This window comes from Gossypium arboreum, chromosome 3 (genome assembly GCF_025698485.1).
Source record: "Gossypium arboreum isolate Shixiya-1 chromosome 3, ASM2569848v2, whole genome shotgun sequence".
NCBI classification, from domain to species: Eukaryota; Viridiplantae; Streptophyta; class Magnoliopsida; order Malvales; family Malvaceae; genus Gossypium; species Gossypium arboreum.
Window position 1 is genome coordinate 26,794,057 of NC_069072.1, and position 20,203 is coordinate 26,814,259.

The following is a 20,203-nucleotide window of genomic DNA, read 5'->3' on the forward strand; positions in this document are numbered from 1 at the left end:
GCCTCCTAAAAAAATTTAAGCCCAAATAACCTTAAGACCCATATAAGTTCCCTAAACCTAATATATTTTGATATGTTCGGTGAGCAGTAAACTGAAATTTTCAAGAGCCAACAAAAATAATAAAAATCAAACCATGGGAAATCAATTCCTATACTTTTTCCCTGCTTCTTTCTTTAGTGTTCTCAATTCCCCCCATTTTTTGCTCTGTTTTGAAGGTAACTTGGACATAAAAGACTGAAAAGCTATAACAAATTTCTAAGCTCAACAGGTAAGTTCCATATCCATTGTCAACAAGCTAAAAAAAGAGAACAGACTAGTGTTGCAGGAATGGAAGTATTATTTGTTTTCATTACCAACTGAACTGTACTGTTTAATGATACATAGGAACCACTCAACACAGGAGAGGGTGAAGAGAGTTCAATTCAATCCATTTTCCTATCTGTGGGTCGAGACTTATTTGGTGGTGTATTAGATTTACCACGCTTATCCTCCGACATCTTTTGATGAAACTCCTCAGTTTCCCTAAAATACCTCTCAAATGCTCGAGGGAGGAACCGTGGGATCAAAAAGCATAACAGGTTGATTGCGAAATACATTAGATTTGCAGCTGACAGCCCCTTCCCGAACCAATCCCATGCTATGTCCTACACACGTACAACGCACATCTGCATCAACATTGCTGTTAAAAGGCATCGAAACCATAAATATTTGGCTCAAACAGTAGTTACCTTCGATGGTGCATTATAGGGCAGAGTTTTGTTCACCCAAGTATCATGCACCCAATCAAGTATAACGAACACCCTCCTAACCGTATATAGCAATGGCACCAATGCTCTCACCGGCGGCGAAAACAACGACAGCCCACTTATTACATTCTCCGTTAGTATCTGAAACGAAAGCAAGAACAAGTGAGGTGTTGCTGACCGAACGGCCTGGTCGTCCGCCCTTGCAAATCCACCCAACACATACGCTAGTGGCAATAGAAGACCTATTGTGGTTCCCAGAATCACATACAGCTTAAACAGTCTGCTGCCTCGGAAAATCTCTTCCGTTCCACCGGAGGATACTCGGTTGCCGCGGGACGGGAAGGCGATGCGTGAAAGGGCGATGAGGTAAGCGGAGGTGAAAGCCGGGAAGACTAAATCCAGAAGTGGCACTAGACCACTGATAGAGAAAACCATAATGAAAGCTACTAGTTGGAGTTCGATGAGACGCAATGATCCCATTACACCGCCCACCACTGGTTGTTGCTCCTGGTAGCGAATATGTTGGTGTTCAGGTTTTCCGCCGGGTGCTACGGTGTGGTCTGGCACACTTCTAGGAGCCACTGCAAGTGATACACCAGACATCCTTGTGCTTTTTGTTGCTCTATGGAAACTACCTGGTGAAGATGGTAACATACATTATTATGAAATTTTTTTTATCATAAAACATAGTGATAAAATGAAAGTTCAAACGGAAAAAAGGGAAATGTAACTAAAGAGCAGAAGTCTTACTAAGTAGAACGATTGAATCAAAACCCAGAAAGAAAGATGAGGAAATGAAGGTTGAGAAAGAGGGAAGATTTTGACATTACAAATACAGAGAGAGAGGATGGATTACTATGAAATTGTTTAAGAACGGTGCATATGTTTGGGGCATTACACGTGGTCACATGGATGCGAAATTTTCTTACACGTGTCCAGTTTTTGCTTACGTGTCGCTTCCCCTGATAAAATAAAACTGCCTTCACTATTTCTCAATTGTCTATGCCTCTAGGCTCTATGGTCTCGGATAAGTACAGGTCTAGGGTACTTTGATTTTTTTCTTTTTTCAACTGATCTAGGGCACTTCATGAATTTAGATAATTCTATGGTTTTGACATTCATTTATTATAATTTAAAAATTTTTTAGAATTGATATTGAATTGAACTATTGGTGGAGTGATGAGTTTAATATGGTTTAATTTTTAAAAAATTAATAATAAATTAAATTATAAGTGGAGTGATAAATATTTTATTGATATTAATTTTGAGTATGAATATTTAAAATAGATCAAATTAGTCAGTCGAATTATTAGATTGAAAATTGACTGTTGTATCAATTTTGGAGAAAGATTTTAGATAGGTTGAGTCTTGAATTGATTCGAGTTGATTGAATCGGGCTAAAAAATCAATTGAACTTGCAATTGAACCATTTGTTTATATTTTATTTTTGTACATTTTTAATGATTTATTTAATTAAACTATCCAAATTTATTGGCCAGTGAACAAGTAACATGATCAATTTAACCACCAATCTAATTCTAGAAATACTAATTTTAAGTTTGATCTATAACAAAATCTTTACTTGTATAAAAAGAAAAAGAAAAGAAATCACTACTCTTTAACCCTTATAAAAATAAATTTTAATATTCATATTTTTTATATTCTCTCTCAAAAAGATTAATATTTTTAATATAATGTTTGACTGGGTATTAATTTAATTGAAATCATTACTATTGCACCAATAAAGAGGTCGTGAGTTTGAATGCACGGGATTAAGCGTATTTTTTCGATTTAAAGGTTAGAGGTTATGTAACACCCCAAACTTGATCTGATAAATCGAATTCGAATCTCAAGTGTTACCACTCTAATACAAATGTAGGCTGAATCTACTTGTACAAATTTCAATGAATACAACTTACTTACATACCGCCTGAACTGAAATACAAGTGATTATACATCAGACAATAATTATTGTAGTGTTAGGTAAATTAATTACAAGGAAATTTTAACTAATCTCATAGCTTTTTTACAACATTCCAATACATAGACTTTTGTGCAAAACTATTGATTGCATTTATACTACCAACTTGTTTTGTATGCATGATAGCTTAATACGCCACTCCATTAGCGTAGTCCTAGCATTGCCCCTCCTAGCTTAAATCCATCTCAACTTACCTGTAACAATATACACCGAGGTAAGTTCATAAGAACTTAGTGAGACAAACACCAATTACCTGGTTCATGTTTTCACATCGCATCTTGAATTTCAAATAGCCATTTTTTATGCTTATCTTCCAACTTGTCTCTTGGAAAATACTTTTCTAGAGTTTCATTCCCCATACCATAGTCGTCGTATCCTACTCTGAGATCATGTCTTACCATTCTCATCTTCAATACATCATTAACGTTCCTCGTTATGAACTTTCACGATTCCTTGCCCATTTCTTTTCCAGATGCCCATACAGACAACCACTGTTATTCTTGCATACATACTCTAAGTCATCGTTCCTTTGATAATTCATGATTGATCACATATACAGATGATATATACCTCTTTCAATTATTCAAATTGAATCCTCATCAAAAGTCCCATTTTTCCTCTACATATCCAATTGCACTTGTGAATCGTGTTGGTCGTGCCAAAACCATTTGATACAGAGTCCACCATTGAAGTCTCATCCTTGCATGCCAAGTGTTTCCTTTCTGAGTTCATTAATAGTACCGTTACTTCAGAGTGCATCACGAAGGTGGTTCATTTAGATTATTGCCATAAGGGCTTTCATTTCATGATCTTCCATGCAGGCTTCCATTTCATAGATTGCCACAAAGACTTCCCTTTTCATAGATTGTGACAAAGGCTTCCTTTTTCATAGATTGCCACAAAGGTTTCCTTTTTTCTATATTGCCACAAAAGCTTCTCTTTTCATATATCACCACAAAGGCTTTCTTTTTCATGACATGTTTATGATAAAGATTCGTTTAGACTCACATTTCGTGAGGTTTGCCCCTCATCTTCCTGGGATCGCAGAGAACCCCATTGGGTAATAACCTTCATTTAATTATTTCCACATGATGCTATGGCTCAGCTATGGTCTTACACAATATGGTGTCATGGCCATAGACTTTTCCTTTCAAAGATCATGTTTAAAGGCGCAACGGGCCCCTTTTAGACTTCACTATGGTGAACATACATAGGCTCACTTGACATACTCTTCATACATTGGCATCATTCATTACTCAACACTCGATTTATACAAACACCCAAACTATTTCACATCATCATCACATTTTCCAGACATACCCATACAACCATACTTTAACTTCAGGATTCAAACCACTTACTTAACTTCTCAGATTTCCTACATACTACACGTGCAAAATCTATCAAACACACATGCAATAGCATCATCACTATACCACACTTTTCTAATTTGATTACATAGTTTAATCATCGTTCATAAAAGCATTCACATGAACAACACATAAGCAAGAGTCGATTTAGGGACTTGCCTGATACTCATAAACAACAAATTGATTTCTAGATCTCAATATTCATCCAAAAACCTTAGCAATCCACTGCTTACAAGGCATAAGAATACCATTAAAACTTATTCATATTATCTTTATCATAATCTCATACCTAGAAAATCCTCATGCAAAGCTTTACTTTACCTTTTTCCTATTCACTCTCTTAACAACTTATCACTACAGAAGCTAACATGCAAAAACCATAATACTTACCCAAGATGTGAAATAACTTTCTTTTAGAACTCTGATTGTAACGCCCTTACTCGAGTCCGAGACTGGGACTGAGTACGAGGCATTACGAAACTTAAACACATGCATTCCAACATTTACAAATTATAAAAACTTGATTAAATTTAAAACTTTTCAAACTTTGTCTAGAATTCCTTATTACGGGCCTACGAGGCCCAAAACAAGCTTTAAAGATGATTTGGAACCAAACTGGGTCCTTTAAAGAAATCTGGAAATTGACTCTTGAAACAGGGGCACATGCCCGTGTGGAAGGGGCGACATGCCCGTGTGGCCTTCTTGACATGGCCGTGTTAAAGGCCCGTGTAGTTCACACCACCTAAATACATCGAGACACGCCCGTGTCCCTAACCCGTGTGGAATTAATTCCTAATTCGAACCTACAGGGATTTTCACATGGCTTGGCACACGTCCATGTCCCTCACACGGCCATGACACGCCCGTGTCTCAGCTCATGTCCAAAAATCTTGACATTCTGTTTCTGATGTCAGCAACCATTTAGGGGTACACGGCCAAGGCACACGTCCGTATGTTAGGCCGTGTGGTGAATTTAATTTCACATTTAAGGTGCAGACTTCACACGGCTGAGACACATGGCCGTGTCTCTGCCCCTTTGTTTACTACTATGCATACTAACTTGAAATTTTAAGGTGCAGGGGACACACGGTCGAACAACACCCCATGGGGCTGACCGTGTGTCGCACACGGACTAGACACACGCCCGTGTGTCTACCCGTGTGGACAAAACAAGGTTATCTACCAAGCCTTTTTGCCACTCTTACTTGTACCAACCTACACAATAGCAAATATCTCCAATTCACACATCAATATAAGACTAAATCAACCACAACATGACAATTAAATGCAAACCTCATAACACTCTAACAACCAAACATGCACTTGATTTTTCATACATTTTGTTCATCCAGGGAAGCATTATCATTTGTAATTATCAATAATGAATATTAACCATTAACCATGGCCTTATACAAAAAGAAGGTTTTCATCCTAAGCCAACACAATTGGTTAGCTTAACAATATGACACATAACAAAAGACTCAATCCCTATACATGCCATACTCAAGATAATAAAACTAACTATACCAAAAGCTTCGAGTGATAGAGTGAGCGATGCCTTCGACGTTCTTTGATCCATGGGCTAATTTGGCGGCACTACAAGAAAATGAAAAGGAAAATGGTAAGCACAAAGCTTAGTAAGTTGCATGTAAATATCAAAATAACAACCATGTTACCACATGTGACCAAACTCCCAATATATCATAACTCGCACAAAGAGTAAATATTCATAACACAACTTACTCATGTTCATTCCTCACTATTCATACAATAAAAATAGTGTTCAGATAACATCAATTTCATATTAGTACTTGTATCACTCACAACAAGGTCATAAGCGCTATCATTTTGACATAAACCGTAAATTTTTCGTTAAACCATTTGGAATACTACAGGATAATCACTAAGTTTCAAACATAAGGTACAATACCGATGCCATGTTCCAAACATGGTCTTACATTGACACACCTCAAGCCGATGCCATGTTCCAGACAGGTCTTACACTAGCTTACATATCTTGAGGTGATGCCGTGTCCCAGATAGGTCTTATGCTAGCTTTCATCTATCAGTGTCGATGCCATGTCCCAGACAGGTCTTACACTAGCACATACATCACCCAAATGTCATGGCATAGATATCCAAATTATTCCTAAGGTTCAACCGGGAGTCTCTACTACATCGATTCTCATCATGCACATTCACAGCAATAGTCCACAATTTATGTCATATTAATTATACAATACATAAATACAGATAAGTTACATTATTTACGTACAACTTACCTCGGTACACAAAATGTAGTCAACTAATTGTATTTAATCCGCTCGCTTGGCTTTTTCCCGGTCTAGGTCCGGATTGCGTATTTCTTGATTTATAATAATAAAATTTCACCTATTTAATCATTAGATTAATAAAAACATACTACAATTCACAATTCGGTAAAATGACTGTTTTGCCCATTTTTCCCTTAGGCTCATAAATCAATTTTTATCGAGTTTACTCATTAACCAAGCCTAGCTGAACTCTTTTTATACCTATAACAACTCACAATTTCAAAAATTTCATAAAATTACCACCTATTTTACAAGCTTTATAAAATAGCCCATTTAGGTGTTTTCATGAAAACCCCTTTCACAAAAGTTGTTTATTTAACAACCATGATTCATTTTCTTCCATGAAAATTCAGAAAACAAAATGAACACTCTCATGGAAAATCCCTAATCTTTCAACCATGTTGCAAAATAGTCCCCCTATTAGTTAGCTTAAGCTATAAGGGCTCCAAAAGTATAAAAATCATTAAGAAAACCACCAAAATCACTTACTTGCAATGGTGAAGAGTTGCTGAAATTTCAAGCTTCCAAAACCTTTATTTTGCTGAAAATTTCGGTGGAGAGGCGGAAGATGAAAGCTGATATCCTTTTCTCTTTATTTTATTTTATTTCAAGTCAAATTAGTCACCAAATTTCACCTAACCTTTGACCATTTCATTTTCTTTGTCTCAATGGCCGGCCACCCTTATTAGAATGGGTCCATTTTCCATTTAAAGACCCCTAATTATGATTCTCTAGCTATTGAACACCATTTTCTAGTAAAATAAAACTTTTACACTTTATGCGATTTAGTCCTTTTTTGCAATTAAGCTCACAGTCGCTAAAATTGATTCACCAAAATTTTCATGCACTCATATAATCATGCTACAACACATAAAATGATATAAAAATAATTTCTTTGACCTCGGGTTAGTGGTTTCGAAACCACTATTCCGACTAGGCCCAAAATCGGGTTGTTACACTAATCCTTAGTTTCAGCTCAATAAGGAAGATCTATCCTCAACTCCAAGGCAAATCAATCCTAGTATCCTAGAATGGAAGGAATAAGATAAATTCGCATTTTCCTTTTCAAGCATTCTCATAAAAGGATCACACACGTGTCACAATCCCTTTTAATCTGCCTAATAAAATGGTTTACAGTTGTAGAGAAGCGTATGCATGAATCCATCTTTTAATATATGTTTAGTCCATCTCTTTATTCACTCCTGACCATGTTGTTAGAACTTAACCAGCATAGTAACTAAGCAAGCTTGACATACTGTTTCTTTGGTGATACCTATTTCTAAAAACCCTCGATACTTTTAGCAAAATTCTTCTTCTTCGCATCTATTAAACACCTTTAGATAACAATTCTTACCTACCACTCTAACGTAGCTATTCGCCCAATGAATACACCAAGAGCATCAATAGGGCGAATAGGTCTACGCCACTCAAATTTCTTTTGATTTACCCGCCAAAGCTGGGTGTTATAGGTCATGAGTAGAAATAACTATTGTATCAAAAAATTATTTTAGGGTGTTCTATAATTTTTTATATATTCTTCTATATTTATAGTATACATAAAAACACAAGTTTAGAGAAAATTTTGAAACTGACAATAATAGTTTTTTTGTTCATTATATTACTATATTAACATTAAAAATAATTTTTTTTATTCAATGATACAACAATGAGGGAATATAGAAGAGAGAGTGGTGGTTGATTGAAGGCCGGTTCACCTAGTCAGGGCAAAAAGCTAGAGGTTATAAAGAGTGAAGATAAGGAGAGCATGAAGGCTGAAGGCTAAAGGTGAGTTAGAAGAGTATAAGTTTGGTATCTTAGAGAGTCGATCCCTTCTTCCTTGTTCCTAGAGGCATTTATAGGCAAGGATTCCATGTAAGTTCACGTTAATGTAACACCCTTAACCCGTCTCCGTCATAGAATTAGGGTCACGGAGTATTACGATAACATTTCAAACATTTAACACTACTTAAAAACAAATATTCAATATAATTACAATTAATCAAATCACAAACCATTCATAATAAACATACACTTACGAGCCTTAAATTGAGTTTACAGGGCCTTAAAAATAGATTGGAAAAATTCTGAGGTCAATTTAAAACAAAACGAAAAAGTTAGGAAAAAGTTAAAAATTTTGAAAACAAGGGACACATAGCCGTGTGTCACAGCCTAGACCATGTGGACTTTCAAAATCAAGACACACGGTCGTGTCCCAGCTCGTGTGCCCACCCGTGTGAATATTCGATGTTGAGTCACACGGCCGTGTCACTAGCCATGTCTCAGACCGTGTAACAAATTGTTTTAAGACACACAACTATATCGCAGGCCTTGTGAAATCTACACCTAAAGACGATAAGACACACGGTAGTGTGGATAGACCGTGTGGGTCACACGGCCTTGTGGCAGCTCATGTTCCAAGCCGTGTGTACCCCAAATTACTTCAAAAATAAAGTAAACTTTATACCTAACTTGGCTACCAATCCATGCCTAAAACCACCCTTTAAACATCATCAATTACATCTCAAAACAAGTCAAAACATGTCAATGACATACAACCTAAGTGCCTAACCAATGTGCCCTCACTGACACCACATTTCTATCATCACATACAAGGCATTCAACCTTAATCAAATCATACATTCATTTTTCTCCACAATTAAGAATAATAAATTTTAGATACCATATCCTACCATATTTAAACTCAAACAAAATAACCTAAATCATTTACTTCCAAAAGAGCCAATTCCATAGAACATAAAACATCAACCCTATACAATATTTTCCACACAAAAACATACATACATACACCTAATATCAATAACCATCAATCCAATTTATCTCAATCCAAAATCACTTGACATATAACATATACTTTCAAAGAGTAAATTTTATAAAACATACTTATATTTACCCACATCTATATACAAGTATTAGCATTAAGACAAAATATAAATCAAAAGTTCACATGACAACATCCAACACAAGTAACTTTCACTAAGTTCAACTATAAACCAAAAGACCATTACTCAAAACATAATCATCCTAGATACATGCCAAGACATCAAAAAGAAATACATTACCAACGTTGAGTTCGGGATTGTCATTGGATGTTGAGTCATTGAACGAAAGTAAGCATTTAATTTGCATACAAAGAAATGTTCAAACATTAAACAAACTCATTCATTCAAGGAATCGCATTTGCACCTAATGACCTAAATTTTACATTGTATAACATATAAGTTTATCTCTATGGAATTTACCATATTACTCAATAATTCATATTGTACATCTTCCATGACATATTTCTCATGCCAATTTTCTCCAATGGATTTATTATTCCTTGTCAATACGAGTCATCCAATAAATGGCACCCAGTGTCTAACAGTTAAACCATAAATAAGTTTTGCACCCAGTGCTAGTTGGGTAAACTGACAGATATAGTAAGTGTGTCCAGCATTAGTCAGATAAATTGACGAAGATTTGCACCTAGCGCTAGTCAAATAAACTGGAAAATATAATGATGTGCCCAGCACTAGTCAGATAAACTGACGAAAGTTGCACCCAACGCTAGCCGAATAAATCGATAGATATAGAGAATATGCCCAGCACTGGTTGGTTATACCAATATTACATACATAATAGCATTATTCCACATTTCAACAATGTAACAGCCCATTTTAGGTCCAAATCGGAGCAATGGTTTCTGGACCACGAATCCGATGAGGAAAGATTTATTTTTATTATATTTTTTATGGTCTACAATTTCATGGAATTGTTTCATGAAAATTTCATTCAAAATTTTATCGATTGGGCACTTAATTTAGCAAAAATGACTAAATTGCAATAGGTGTAAAATGTGTGTTCTAGAAGCTGTAGATGTCTAGTTGCCATGAAATTTTAAATTGAAAGTCCTTATATGGTAATTAGACGATTTTTTAAGTTAGTGGACAAAAATGAATGTGAAGTAAGATAATTTTTATGTTTTAAGTTAGGGGCATTTTGGTTATTTAGTTAATAAATGAATTAATAATCAAAATAAAACCAAAATCTTGTCCATCTTCTTCTCTCGTGGCCGAATATCTCTAAGGAAGACATATCTAGGGTTTTTTCATCTTCCAAGCTCGATTGTAAGTCTGTTCTTTCCCCATTTTTAATGCAATTTAAATTTTTGAAGTCGTTGTAACCCGATCTATCTATTTCTACCACTAATTTAAGAAATAATCAAAGCCTAAATTTTTACCCATGATAGATAATTGTGTATTTTGATGCCTAATGGTATAAAATGTATGTTAGATGTAAGATAAACAACTTTTGCTAGGTGATCTTTGATGGAAATGTCAAAAAGGACCTATTTGTAAAAGTTACAAAAATGAGTAGTAAATGTAACACCCCAAACCCGGCCTAGACGTTATGACCGGATCTGATGCGCCACATTGAAGCGTTCAAATCATTCCGTGTTACTTAGCTTGGAAAATTTAGTTTGGCGTTGTAAAAGACACTTTAAAAAGTAGGTTAAAGTGAACGGAAGCTGTGCACCAGGTAGGAAACCAGGAAGGAGAGGAGGTGAGTCCGTCGGACTGCTTAAGTACCAAGCTCCCTTCGGATCCAATCCTAGACATGCACACCGCCATTGCCACACTCTAACGTCTCGCATAATTTTGGGAAAACGGTTTGATTATGACCATCTCAAGAAAATGATTAAGGTTGCAAAACGTTTGCTTAAAAATATTTATTTTTCTTGAGAAAACATTTACTTTGCGGAAACTTTGCGCGTCATCGTGATCTTTTTAAAAACAAGTAGATTTTATAAAACGAACCCTAGTGCTAACCAGTTTAATAATCCCCAAAATAAAATCAAGTAAAAAGAGCGGCCTTATTACATCTTTAAGCATAAAAAAAATAAAATAAACCAAATTAAAGGCTAAACTTAATTAAAAATCGGCAATCAATCTTCATGGCCACTCTGAATCCCGCCCAGCTCCAAGTCCACCAATTCTAGGGCTCACCTGCAAGGATAGAAGAGAAAAGGGGGTGAGTTTGGGAAAACTCAGTGTATACAGAAGCCCATCCAAAGCCCAATTCAGCTCGAGCCCACTGGGCCTAAGCCCTATTCAGATATAAAGACACAGAGGTCAAGCCCTTTTCGAATCTGATGAGCAAGGCCTTAGCCCTTTTTAACATAACAGTGTGGCCCATAGGCCCAGTTTAGTAACATGAGTATCAACAGTAATAATGAATGCAAGCCCATCTGGGGAGACTACTCAACCCACCAACCGCTACACTGCCCCGTACCAACCCTACACACCATGTGGGTAATATCTCAACCCACCCACCATACACACACACAGTTAAAAGAACGCTCGAATATCAGTAAGTTGAGGCAAAGCCTCCAGTACGTGGATGAACCACTTTCAGTACTTCCTCCATTGATACCCCAACCCCATGCAACAGATATTAATAAAAGCATATCATGTAAAATACAACATTGATCAATCATGCAGTTCAACCAATTTAAAACCCTAGGGGTATATTGGTAATTTTGCTCTTTAGGGGTAATTTCGGTGATTTTGCTCTTTAGAGGTAATTTCGTGTTCTACGTAACTACACAAGCTAATTCAGTAATTTTTAACAGTTTTATGCAATTTGATTCCACCATCTGCCTAACAGGCTATCTTGCCCCTCTCTTACCCATATTGATCCGTAAGCCCATTGGGCCCAGTTTTGGCCCATCGAGCCCCTTTTTCCGAAATACGCTAAAACGTCACACGAACGTGCTTACCACCTTGCGGTGCCAGATCTAACAATTACTCTATGCCTTGAGAGCATTCGCATACTCACATGACCATGAAATGCCGGAATTTCGGCATTTCGGCTTTTGCCGAATTGAACTAAGAAAGGGTGTTCGGTACACGCCTGATTTGCGATATTCCTTGACGAGATCTCCTATGCGATTTCCCCTATAATCAACCACTTATAGATTAGACCATGTTGTATTAAACCAAATCGAAACTACCTATTATCATCACTTACACATTCGGCCACCATCCACAATGGCCCTTGGGTACCTTACCTTTGTCGCCAAAATCGACAACTAGCTCTGAATCCAATTGCTCCAATGATTCACGCTTTCAATCCCACACTTAAGAAGGCACTAACCAATGAAAGAAAACAACCGTTAAAAACCCCTAGAGCCACATGCCCAAATCGACAGCCTCCTTAATTTTAGGGACTTCGGCTTTTCTTAACTTTGCAAAATAAGAACAGATCTGAGATGATACGTACTTACCCCTTACTCCCACTTGATTTTCATGCAATTTAGTATAGATTTATCTATCAAACGACGGTAGAACTCGATTCCCCAAAGTCTTGTAGTTTCGGCTACAAGCCCCCAATTCTATGGTTTTTCGGCTTTTGTGTGATGAAGAAGATGATAATGTGGGGCTACAACCTTGAAGTAGAATTGCGGTCAGGAATTTAGGATTAAGAAAAGATAATTGTAAATTAACAAAAGCAAGGGAACATAGGAGAACCTGGCTTTGAAGAAATCGGCACAAGCAGTGATCACAGGATTTCGGCTTTTATAGATTCGGCAAAAGTATTGATGAATAGTAGGTATGATGAATAGTTTGAAGAAGAAAAAAAATGGAAGAGGAAGAATAGGGGAGGTGGTAGTTTCTGCTAGAGAGGAAAAAGAGAGAAAAGAACAATCCTAAGGTGTAAAAGGTAAGAAAGCGGCACCAACAATACCTAAATGCCAAATACTAACCTCATAATCCCCGCCGATTTTCCTCTTCTATTCCCCCATTCGGCTAACTCCTAGCCTCATCCCAATCCCTTAAATCTCTCCCTTATCACTCCTTAATCCAAGCATTTAAACCGATCCAACTCCCTCAGCGTAATCCACCGAACTCCAACACTTACCCCTCCTGCACTTAAAAAATAAATGCATTTATTTGCCAACAAAGGGAATCGATCCCAAGTCTTCCCCCAACACTTACACGCCACCTTTATAGCTACCTAGTGGCGTCACTTAGCCACTTTACCAGAGGCTCATTTGTGATGCAATTTACCCATCACTCCACTTAAGGCCACTTAGCCAGAACCCCTAACTCCTAAGTCTAACATTCCAAAAATTCAACTGGGTTTTAGCCAACTCATGGGCCTTCTATAAGCCCATTTACCTACTCAAAATACTAATTCCACATCCAAATACAAAATTTAAAAAAAAAAACTTTACAAAATATTGCAAATCGCGAATAAACCCGAAAATCAGGATGTTACAGTAAAAGTGTGATTAAATGAAAAATGTGGGCTATTATGAGTATGAAAATGGTTTCGCCAGGCTTGGCTTTTGAATAAATTGAATACATTTCAATTTACGAGCCCAGGGACTAAATTGTAAAAATGTGAAACCTTAGGGGAAAAAAATGTAATTTTTCCATAATATGATTTTTGGGCTAAAATGAATAATGTGAGTTTTAAATGAGTTAAATTTTTTCTTATAGATCAAGAAAAACGAGGTTTGGACCTAGATCGGGGAAAAAACAAAGTGTTTAACGATTAGGTCCAATTCTACTATTTTTGTACCGAGGTAAGTTCGTATGTAAATGATGCATTGTTATATTTATGTTTTAAATGCTTTAATATTGTATGAATTGTGATTGACTTTTTGGATGTATTCGACAAAGTTCTGACAAGCGAGAAATCCCGGTTGAACCTTAGGAATAGAATAGGATACGAGTGACATGTCACTAGGAACCCATGTGTATATGCGATTATGTAATCCGGGTGCTGGTCTCGTACGTCCTACCAATGGCTGGGTAGTCCAGCATGTGTTGCGGATACCTGACAGCTTGTGTGAGCAGCACTGTGTAGCTACGTCCTGACTGATAGCTTGTGTGACCACCCGCGAATAGCTTGAAAATGAGCCCATATTATTATGAGATATGAGGTAGCTTCGACTACATATATGGAACTTACGTGCAAGATTTTTCGAGTGTTATTTTAATATTCTGAGTGTTCAATGGGAATGTTAAAGTTGTGAAAGGATATGATTATGTTGCGAGTTGGTACAGGTATGTACGTAAATCTCATAAGTGATGAGCTCGTTATGTGATGAAATCTTGATGGGATTGTGATTGAATGAGTTATGACTATGAGATTTTGATAACATTCATGCTAATCTTCATCACGTTAATTGTATGTTAATTGTGTGGTTATGACGTTTATTATTTGCATAGGAACTTACTAAGCTATATAACTTACTCACTTTCCTTTCCTTTCTTTTGTCTTATAGTGTCACCAAGCTAGCTCGGGATTCGGAGATCATCAGAGATCCACTCACTGTAACATCCAAAATAGGGCCTAAACAGAACAGTGGCTGGGAAACCACGAATTCGAGATAGAAAATTTTATTCCAATTAATTTTTATAATTTACCAAGTGATTAGATGCATGTGTTAGAGTATCGATGGAAATTTTTATAAATAGCATGGTTAATTTACCTACTAGGGCTTAATTACAAAAGTTGATAAATATGAGTTTTAGATGCTAAAGGATTAAAATGAAGAGTATAATTGAAGTAGAGGTCCTTAAATGGTAATTACACCATTAGGTTTTCATGGACAAAAATGGACATACATAGATAAAAATAACTAAAGTTTTAATGAAGGGTATTTTAGTCATTTGGTAATTAAAAGATTAAAATAGGGAAAAAGATGGCAAAATGTGCCCATGTTCTTCATTACGCTGAAATTTCAAGGGTTCTTCATAGCTAGGGTTTTTTCAAGCTTCCAAGTTTCATAGTAAGTGATTCCAAGGCCTGTTTTTAATGTTCTTTACGTTTTTTAAGTCCTAGTAACTTGATTTAGCTTATTCTAGCAATAATTTAACCTAGGGTTCATATTTGGAAATATACCCATAGGTGAAATGTGTTTATTGTGATGTTTTATGGTAGAATATGAAGCTTGAAATTATGTTAAACGACTTGAGCTAAGCGATTTTATGCGAAAACGAGTAAACGACATAATCGGTAAAAATACCTAATGGCCATAAGTACATGTTAGAGTGGGAATTTGATGTTGTCGTAGGTAAATAAATGATCAGCATGTCATAAAACATAAGAATTAGGGATAAAGCTTCATTTCCGAGCCTGGGGTAAAAGTGTAAATATGTAAAAGTTTAGGGGCAAAATTGTAATTTTCCAAAGTTAGATTTAAGGACTGTTTTGATAAATGTGAATATTAAATAAGTTAAATTTTCTATTATAGATCAAGAAGAATGAAATTCGGGGTTAGACCAAGGAAAGAAAAAGGTTAAGGACTAAATCAAAATATTTGATCGTATTTTGTATCGAGGTAAGTTTACGGTAAATAAATGCAATGTTTTATTATTTATAATTAATGATATTATTTTTCAGCATCTATATATTTATTTTGTAAATTTATTCCTTGATGATTCAAGCAAGAATTGACGGAGAAATGATATTTAAAAGTCCCTGTTGAACCTTAGGAATGTGTAGGATACAAATGTCATGACATTAGGGTTTAAGGATACCAAGTAGCACCATGGCAAGGCATGAAATTGGTAAGTTTTACAAGGCAAGGAAATCATGTAAGACCATGTCAAGACATGGAATTGATAAACTACAATAATGCAAAGATCCCATGTAAGACCATGCCAACGCATGGCAATGATGAGTTCATAAGGCAAGGATACCACGTAAGACCATGTCAAGACATGGAAATGGTAAGTTTAAAAAGGAAAGATACCCATGTATCCTTAGTAATCCAAGTGGTTCAACGGAAAATTTAAAGAGTGTACCAAAGGAAAGGTAAGATAAGTCCATGTTTGAAAGGTTCAAGTTATCTTGATAATTCATTTAGAATGTTGATTTTTTTATTTACATGCAAACTTACTAAGCTTTATGCTTACTCCCTTTCTTTTCTCTCTTTTTTTATAGTATCGCAAAGCCAACTCGAAAAATCGTAAGGATGTCGGAGATCGCCTCACACTATCAACGAGCTATCTCGGTATTTTGTGACTAGAAATACTTTAAGTTATAGCATGTATAGGGACTTGGTTATTTTGTGTGTATGTCCTTATGATATGATTAAAGAATGGCATGTGAATACTTGGTAATGATTAGCTTATGATATAGCTGAATAAAAACATGTTTTGATATTATGTATGCCTAAATGAGGTTTGATGCAAAGAAACTATGAAAGAGTAAGAGTTGGTCATGGAATAGTTAAGAAACAGCAGTAGTGATGTGGCTTTGAAAAATCACTAAAAATTGTAGAAATGGAATTAAATGGTGAATGAGATATAGAATTAAATCGAGTCTATTTTCATAAGAAAGAAATAGAGCAAGCAAAGGAAGTATATATTCTGAGATATTTAAATTTTTGTAAGACTGGTTCAGAGTGACTTCGTGATCCCCATTCCAACTTTGGAAAATCACTATAAATTTAAAAAAAATAATTATAAGTCATATTTTAGATGTCTAGATTTATTAGTGAGTGTATTTTCATTAGAAACAAACAGAAACATTATCCAAATTCTGTATAATGAGATAATCGATTTTTAGTGAAGAGAGGTCAGGTCCACTGAACTGCGAAATAGGGGAACATTTAATGAATAAATTGTATTAATTGGCCAAACCAAAAATTCTGGAAAAATTATGGTAAGAAGATATATGAGTCTAGTTTCAGGAAATATTTACAAATTTAAATTTTGAGTTTCGTAACTTGAGTTATAATTAATTTAGTGACTGTTACGCAGATGGACAGTTTTATTATAAATAGTGAAATAAGTTGTTTTGATTTGTGTAAGTAATCAGAAAATTTTTAGTGTTCACGATTTTGTCTCGAATAGTTCCAATTGCACGTTTTAGGGCCTCGAAGGCCCTTTTTATGGATTTATTGGATGAATGCGAGTGAATTAATTTAAAAAAAATTTTATGCCCCGAACAAGTAAGATAAGTCTGGTAACGCCTCGTGCTCGACTCCGGCGATGGTCTCGGGTAAGGAGTGTTACACTCATACTATCAACAATTATTTTGGTATCAATGATTTCAACATTTTTAGTTGTGGCATGTATAGGGGACTTGGTCATTTTGTTATTTGTCATAATTTATTTGGCCAAATGTGTTGACTTATATTGGTTGAAAGTTAATTTTGTATAAGGCCATTTGTAATTGGCTACTATTGGTATAAGTAATTTATATGATGATGACTTTCATGAGTGATGTGTTAATATCTTGTTTGTGGATGTTTAGTTGTGATGAGAACTTGCCTCGATGTTGATTCGAGTCATTTGTTGCCTAATCATTAAAATTGAGAAGTATCGTTTTTTAACAGACTATTGGTTGAATTCGGTTAAGTAAGGCTTTAAACAAAGGGGTATGTGATAGTTTAAGATAATTAAGGGATATGGTTTGGTTTAACAAATGAACTTGGTGGTTTCAAAAAAATGGTAATGTGGATGGTACGAATGGCTTTAAGGTCAAGAAAGAACTAGTACTAAAATAGAGTACTAACCCAAATCTTATAGTACACTTAAAGATGGATAGGAGGATAGATAAACCATGACCTACTATCTATATGGAGATAGGAACCAATCGGTATAAGGGTGAATGCCACACTTGATGAAGAGTGATAAGTTCAAAAGAAACAGAATGACGCCACTAGCAAGCTAGATAAGTCAAGCTGAGTCTAAAACAAAATAGAAGAGTTGAAAAAACCACAAAATGTTATAAACATTAATCTAAGGAGCAAAAGTCATCAATTAAAGTCAAATAGAGCTGGCTAAGAACTAATGAAAACTCACCTTGCTTACCGTTGGGATTAGGGGTATTAATATCGATTTTACCTTTTTCAGTCAACACAAACCTTCTCCCCTCAGAAAGGTAGTGAATATCAAATTCTTTACTTTGATCAACCTGAAAAGATGGAGAAACACAGAGACAACAGTTAATCAAAAGACCTTTCTTTTTCTCACTCATTTTTCTTTATTTTTCATTTTCTTGTTCCTCTTATTTTTTTCACAACTCTCGTTCTTTTCTCTCGATTTTTCCTCTTTTCTTTGTTTTTCACTTTTATTTCTTTCTTTTCTCTCATTTCCTCCATGGATTGTTTTAAACGTTGCTGATCTTCCATGACTTGCTTTAGTGATAAGGGTGCCAAAGTAACATTACGACCTTGGTACTTAAAGGTGTATTGATTGGAAAACCAGTCATGTTTGACTTTTCGATCAAATTGCCATGGTCTTCCAAGCAGTAAATGTCCCGCGTGCATTGGAACCACGTTACATAGTACCTCGTCATGATACTTTTTGATGGAGAACAGAACAAGGACTTGTTTGGTCACTTTAAGTTCAACACCTTCATTGAGCCATTGAAGCTTGTATGGGCTCGAGTGTTTAGTAGTTGGTAGACCAAGCCTTTCCACCATAAGTGTACTTGCAACATTTGTGCAGCTGCCTCCGTCTATGACCAAGCTACAGACCTTACTTTGAATGTGACAACGGGTATGGAATAGATCCTCACGTTGCGGCTCACTGACGAAACTTTGCGCACTAAGACTTCTCTTAACCACAAGCATCTCTCCTTCAACAGCATATTCTAACTCTCCTTCGTCATCAGAGGGAGTGTCGGCATCATTTTCATGCTTTTCTTCTTCCTCCTCCTCTGAATCGATGTCTCCATTGGGTCGAATCACCATTGCATTCTAATTTGGGCATTGGCTCGCAATGTGACCTCGTCCGACACACTTGAAGCATTTGATGTCTCTTGACCGATTTTGGGCACCTTCCACAGCCTTTCCTTTGCTAGTTTCAACCATGGGTTTGGTTGACTTCACCGGCACCATGGATTCTTTTATTTGACTCGCCGAGGCATTTTTGCTTGTACCTGGGCTCCACTTGGGCAGTTGAATAACCTCAAAAAGTGCATTTCTTTTTGAGTTGCTTCTCGACCTTGATTGCCATATGAACCATATCGGCAATCTCCATATAATGTTGCAACTCCACGATGTTGTCTATTTTGCAGTTAAGACCAGCTAAAAATCTGGCCATGGTCGCCTCTCGATCCTCTCCACATCCGCACAGATCATGGAAATTTCCATCTCTTTACAGTAATCTTCAACACTCCTCGTACATTGGGTAAGGTTTTGGAGTTTTTGGTAAAACTCTTGGTGATAGGATGGAATAAACCTTCAGCGCATCACAGCCTTTATCTCGACCCAAGTGTGAATGGGACACTCGTCATTTTGCCTCCGGCTCGAGGTAAGTTGGTCCCACCAAATCATCGCATAGTCCAAAAATTCAATCACCACCAACTTAACTTTCTTGGACTCGGAGTAGTTTTGGCATTCGAACACGAGCTCAGTTTTCTTCTCCCATTCTAGATAGGCTTCCGGACCGAACAGCCTTGCAATGATAGGATGGTAAACTTGATACTTTTGAGATCGTCATTGTATCTCTCGCGGTATCATTGGTCACGGTGACGTTGGCCTCTTCTTCGATCACTCAAATTAGAGCCTTGGTCACGTTCAGCCTCACTCGGTTCAGATAACTCGTCTTCTTGAACTTGCCGTTGGGCTCGACCTCTAGGTGGACTTACGGGGGCCCTTTCTCGTCGGCCTCTTCCTTCCACTTGACCGAATCTTTCTTGGATTGGTTCCAATTTTTGATCAAACAATCATTCGACCTCGCGAAGCGAGGCTTGTAAATTTAAGTCCGGCACGTCCCGAACAGGTTGTTTTTCCTCCACGTT

The 20,203-nt window shown here is 36.4% G+C and overlaps 1 protein-coding gene across 1 annotated transcript; it reads right to left on the reverse strand.

Moving 5' to 3' along the window:
- Positions 1 to 252: 252 nt before the first annotated feature.
- On the reverse strand, positions 253 to 1,588 carry LOC108475440 (uncharacterized). The gene is made up of 3 exons (XM_017777401.2): positions 1,497 to 1,588; positions 729 to 1,381; positions 253 to 644 (listed from the first exon to the last, which is right to left on the reverse strand). The coding sequence occupies exons 2-3, from the start codon at positions 1,347 to 1,349 to the stop codon at positions 423 to 425; spliced, it is 843 nt and encodes a 280-aa protein (XP_017632890.1). The 5' UTR covers positions 1,350 to 1,381; positions 1,497 to 1,588; the 3' UTR covers positions 253 to 422.
- Positions 1,589 to 20,203: the final 18,615 nt, after the last annotated feature.

Excerpts from the sequence above, each read along its gene's own strand:
- LOC108475440 (XM_017777401.2), bottom strand. The coding sequence starts at position 1,349 with ATGTCTGGTGTATCACTTGCAGTGGCTCCTAGAAGTGTGCCAGACCAC. Across the intron at positions 645-728 it reads CCTATAATGCACCATCGAAG|GACATAGCATGGGATTGGTT; the intron begins GTAACTACTGTT and ends GTACGTGTGTAG.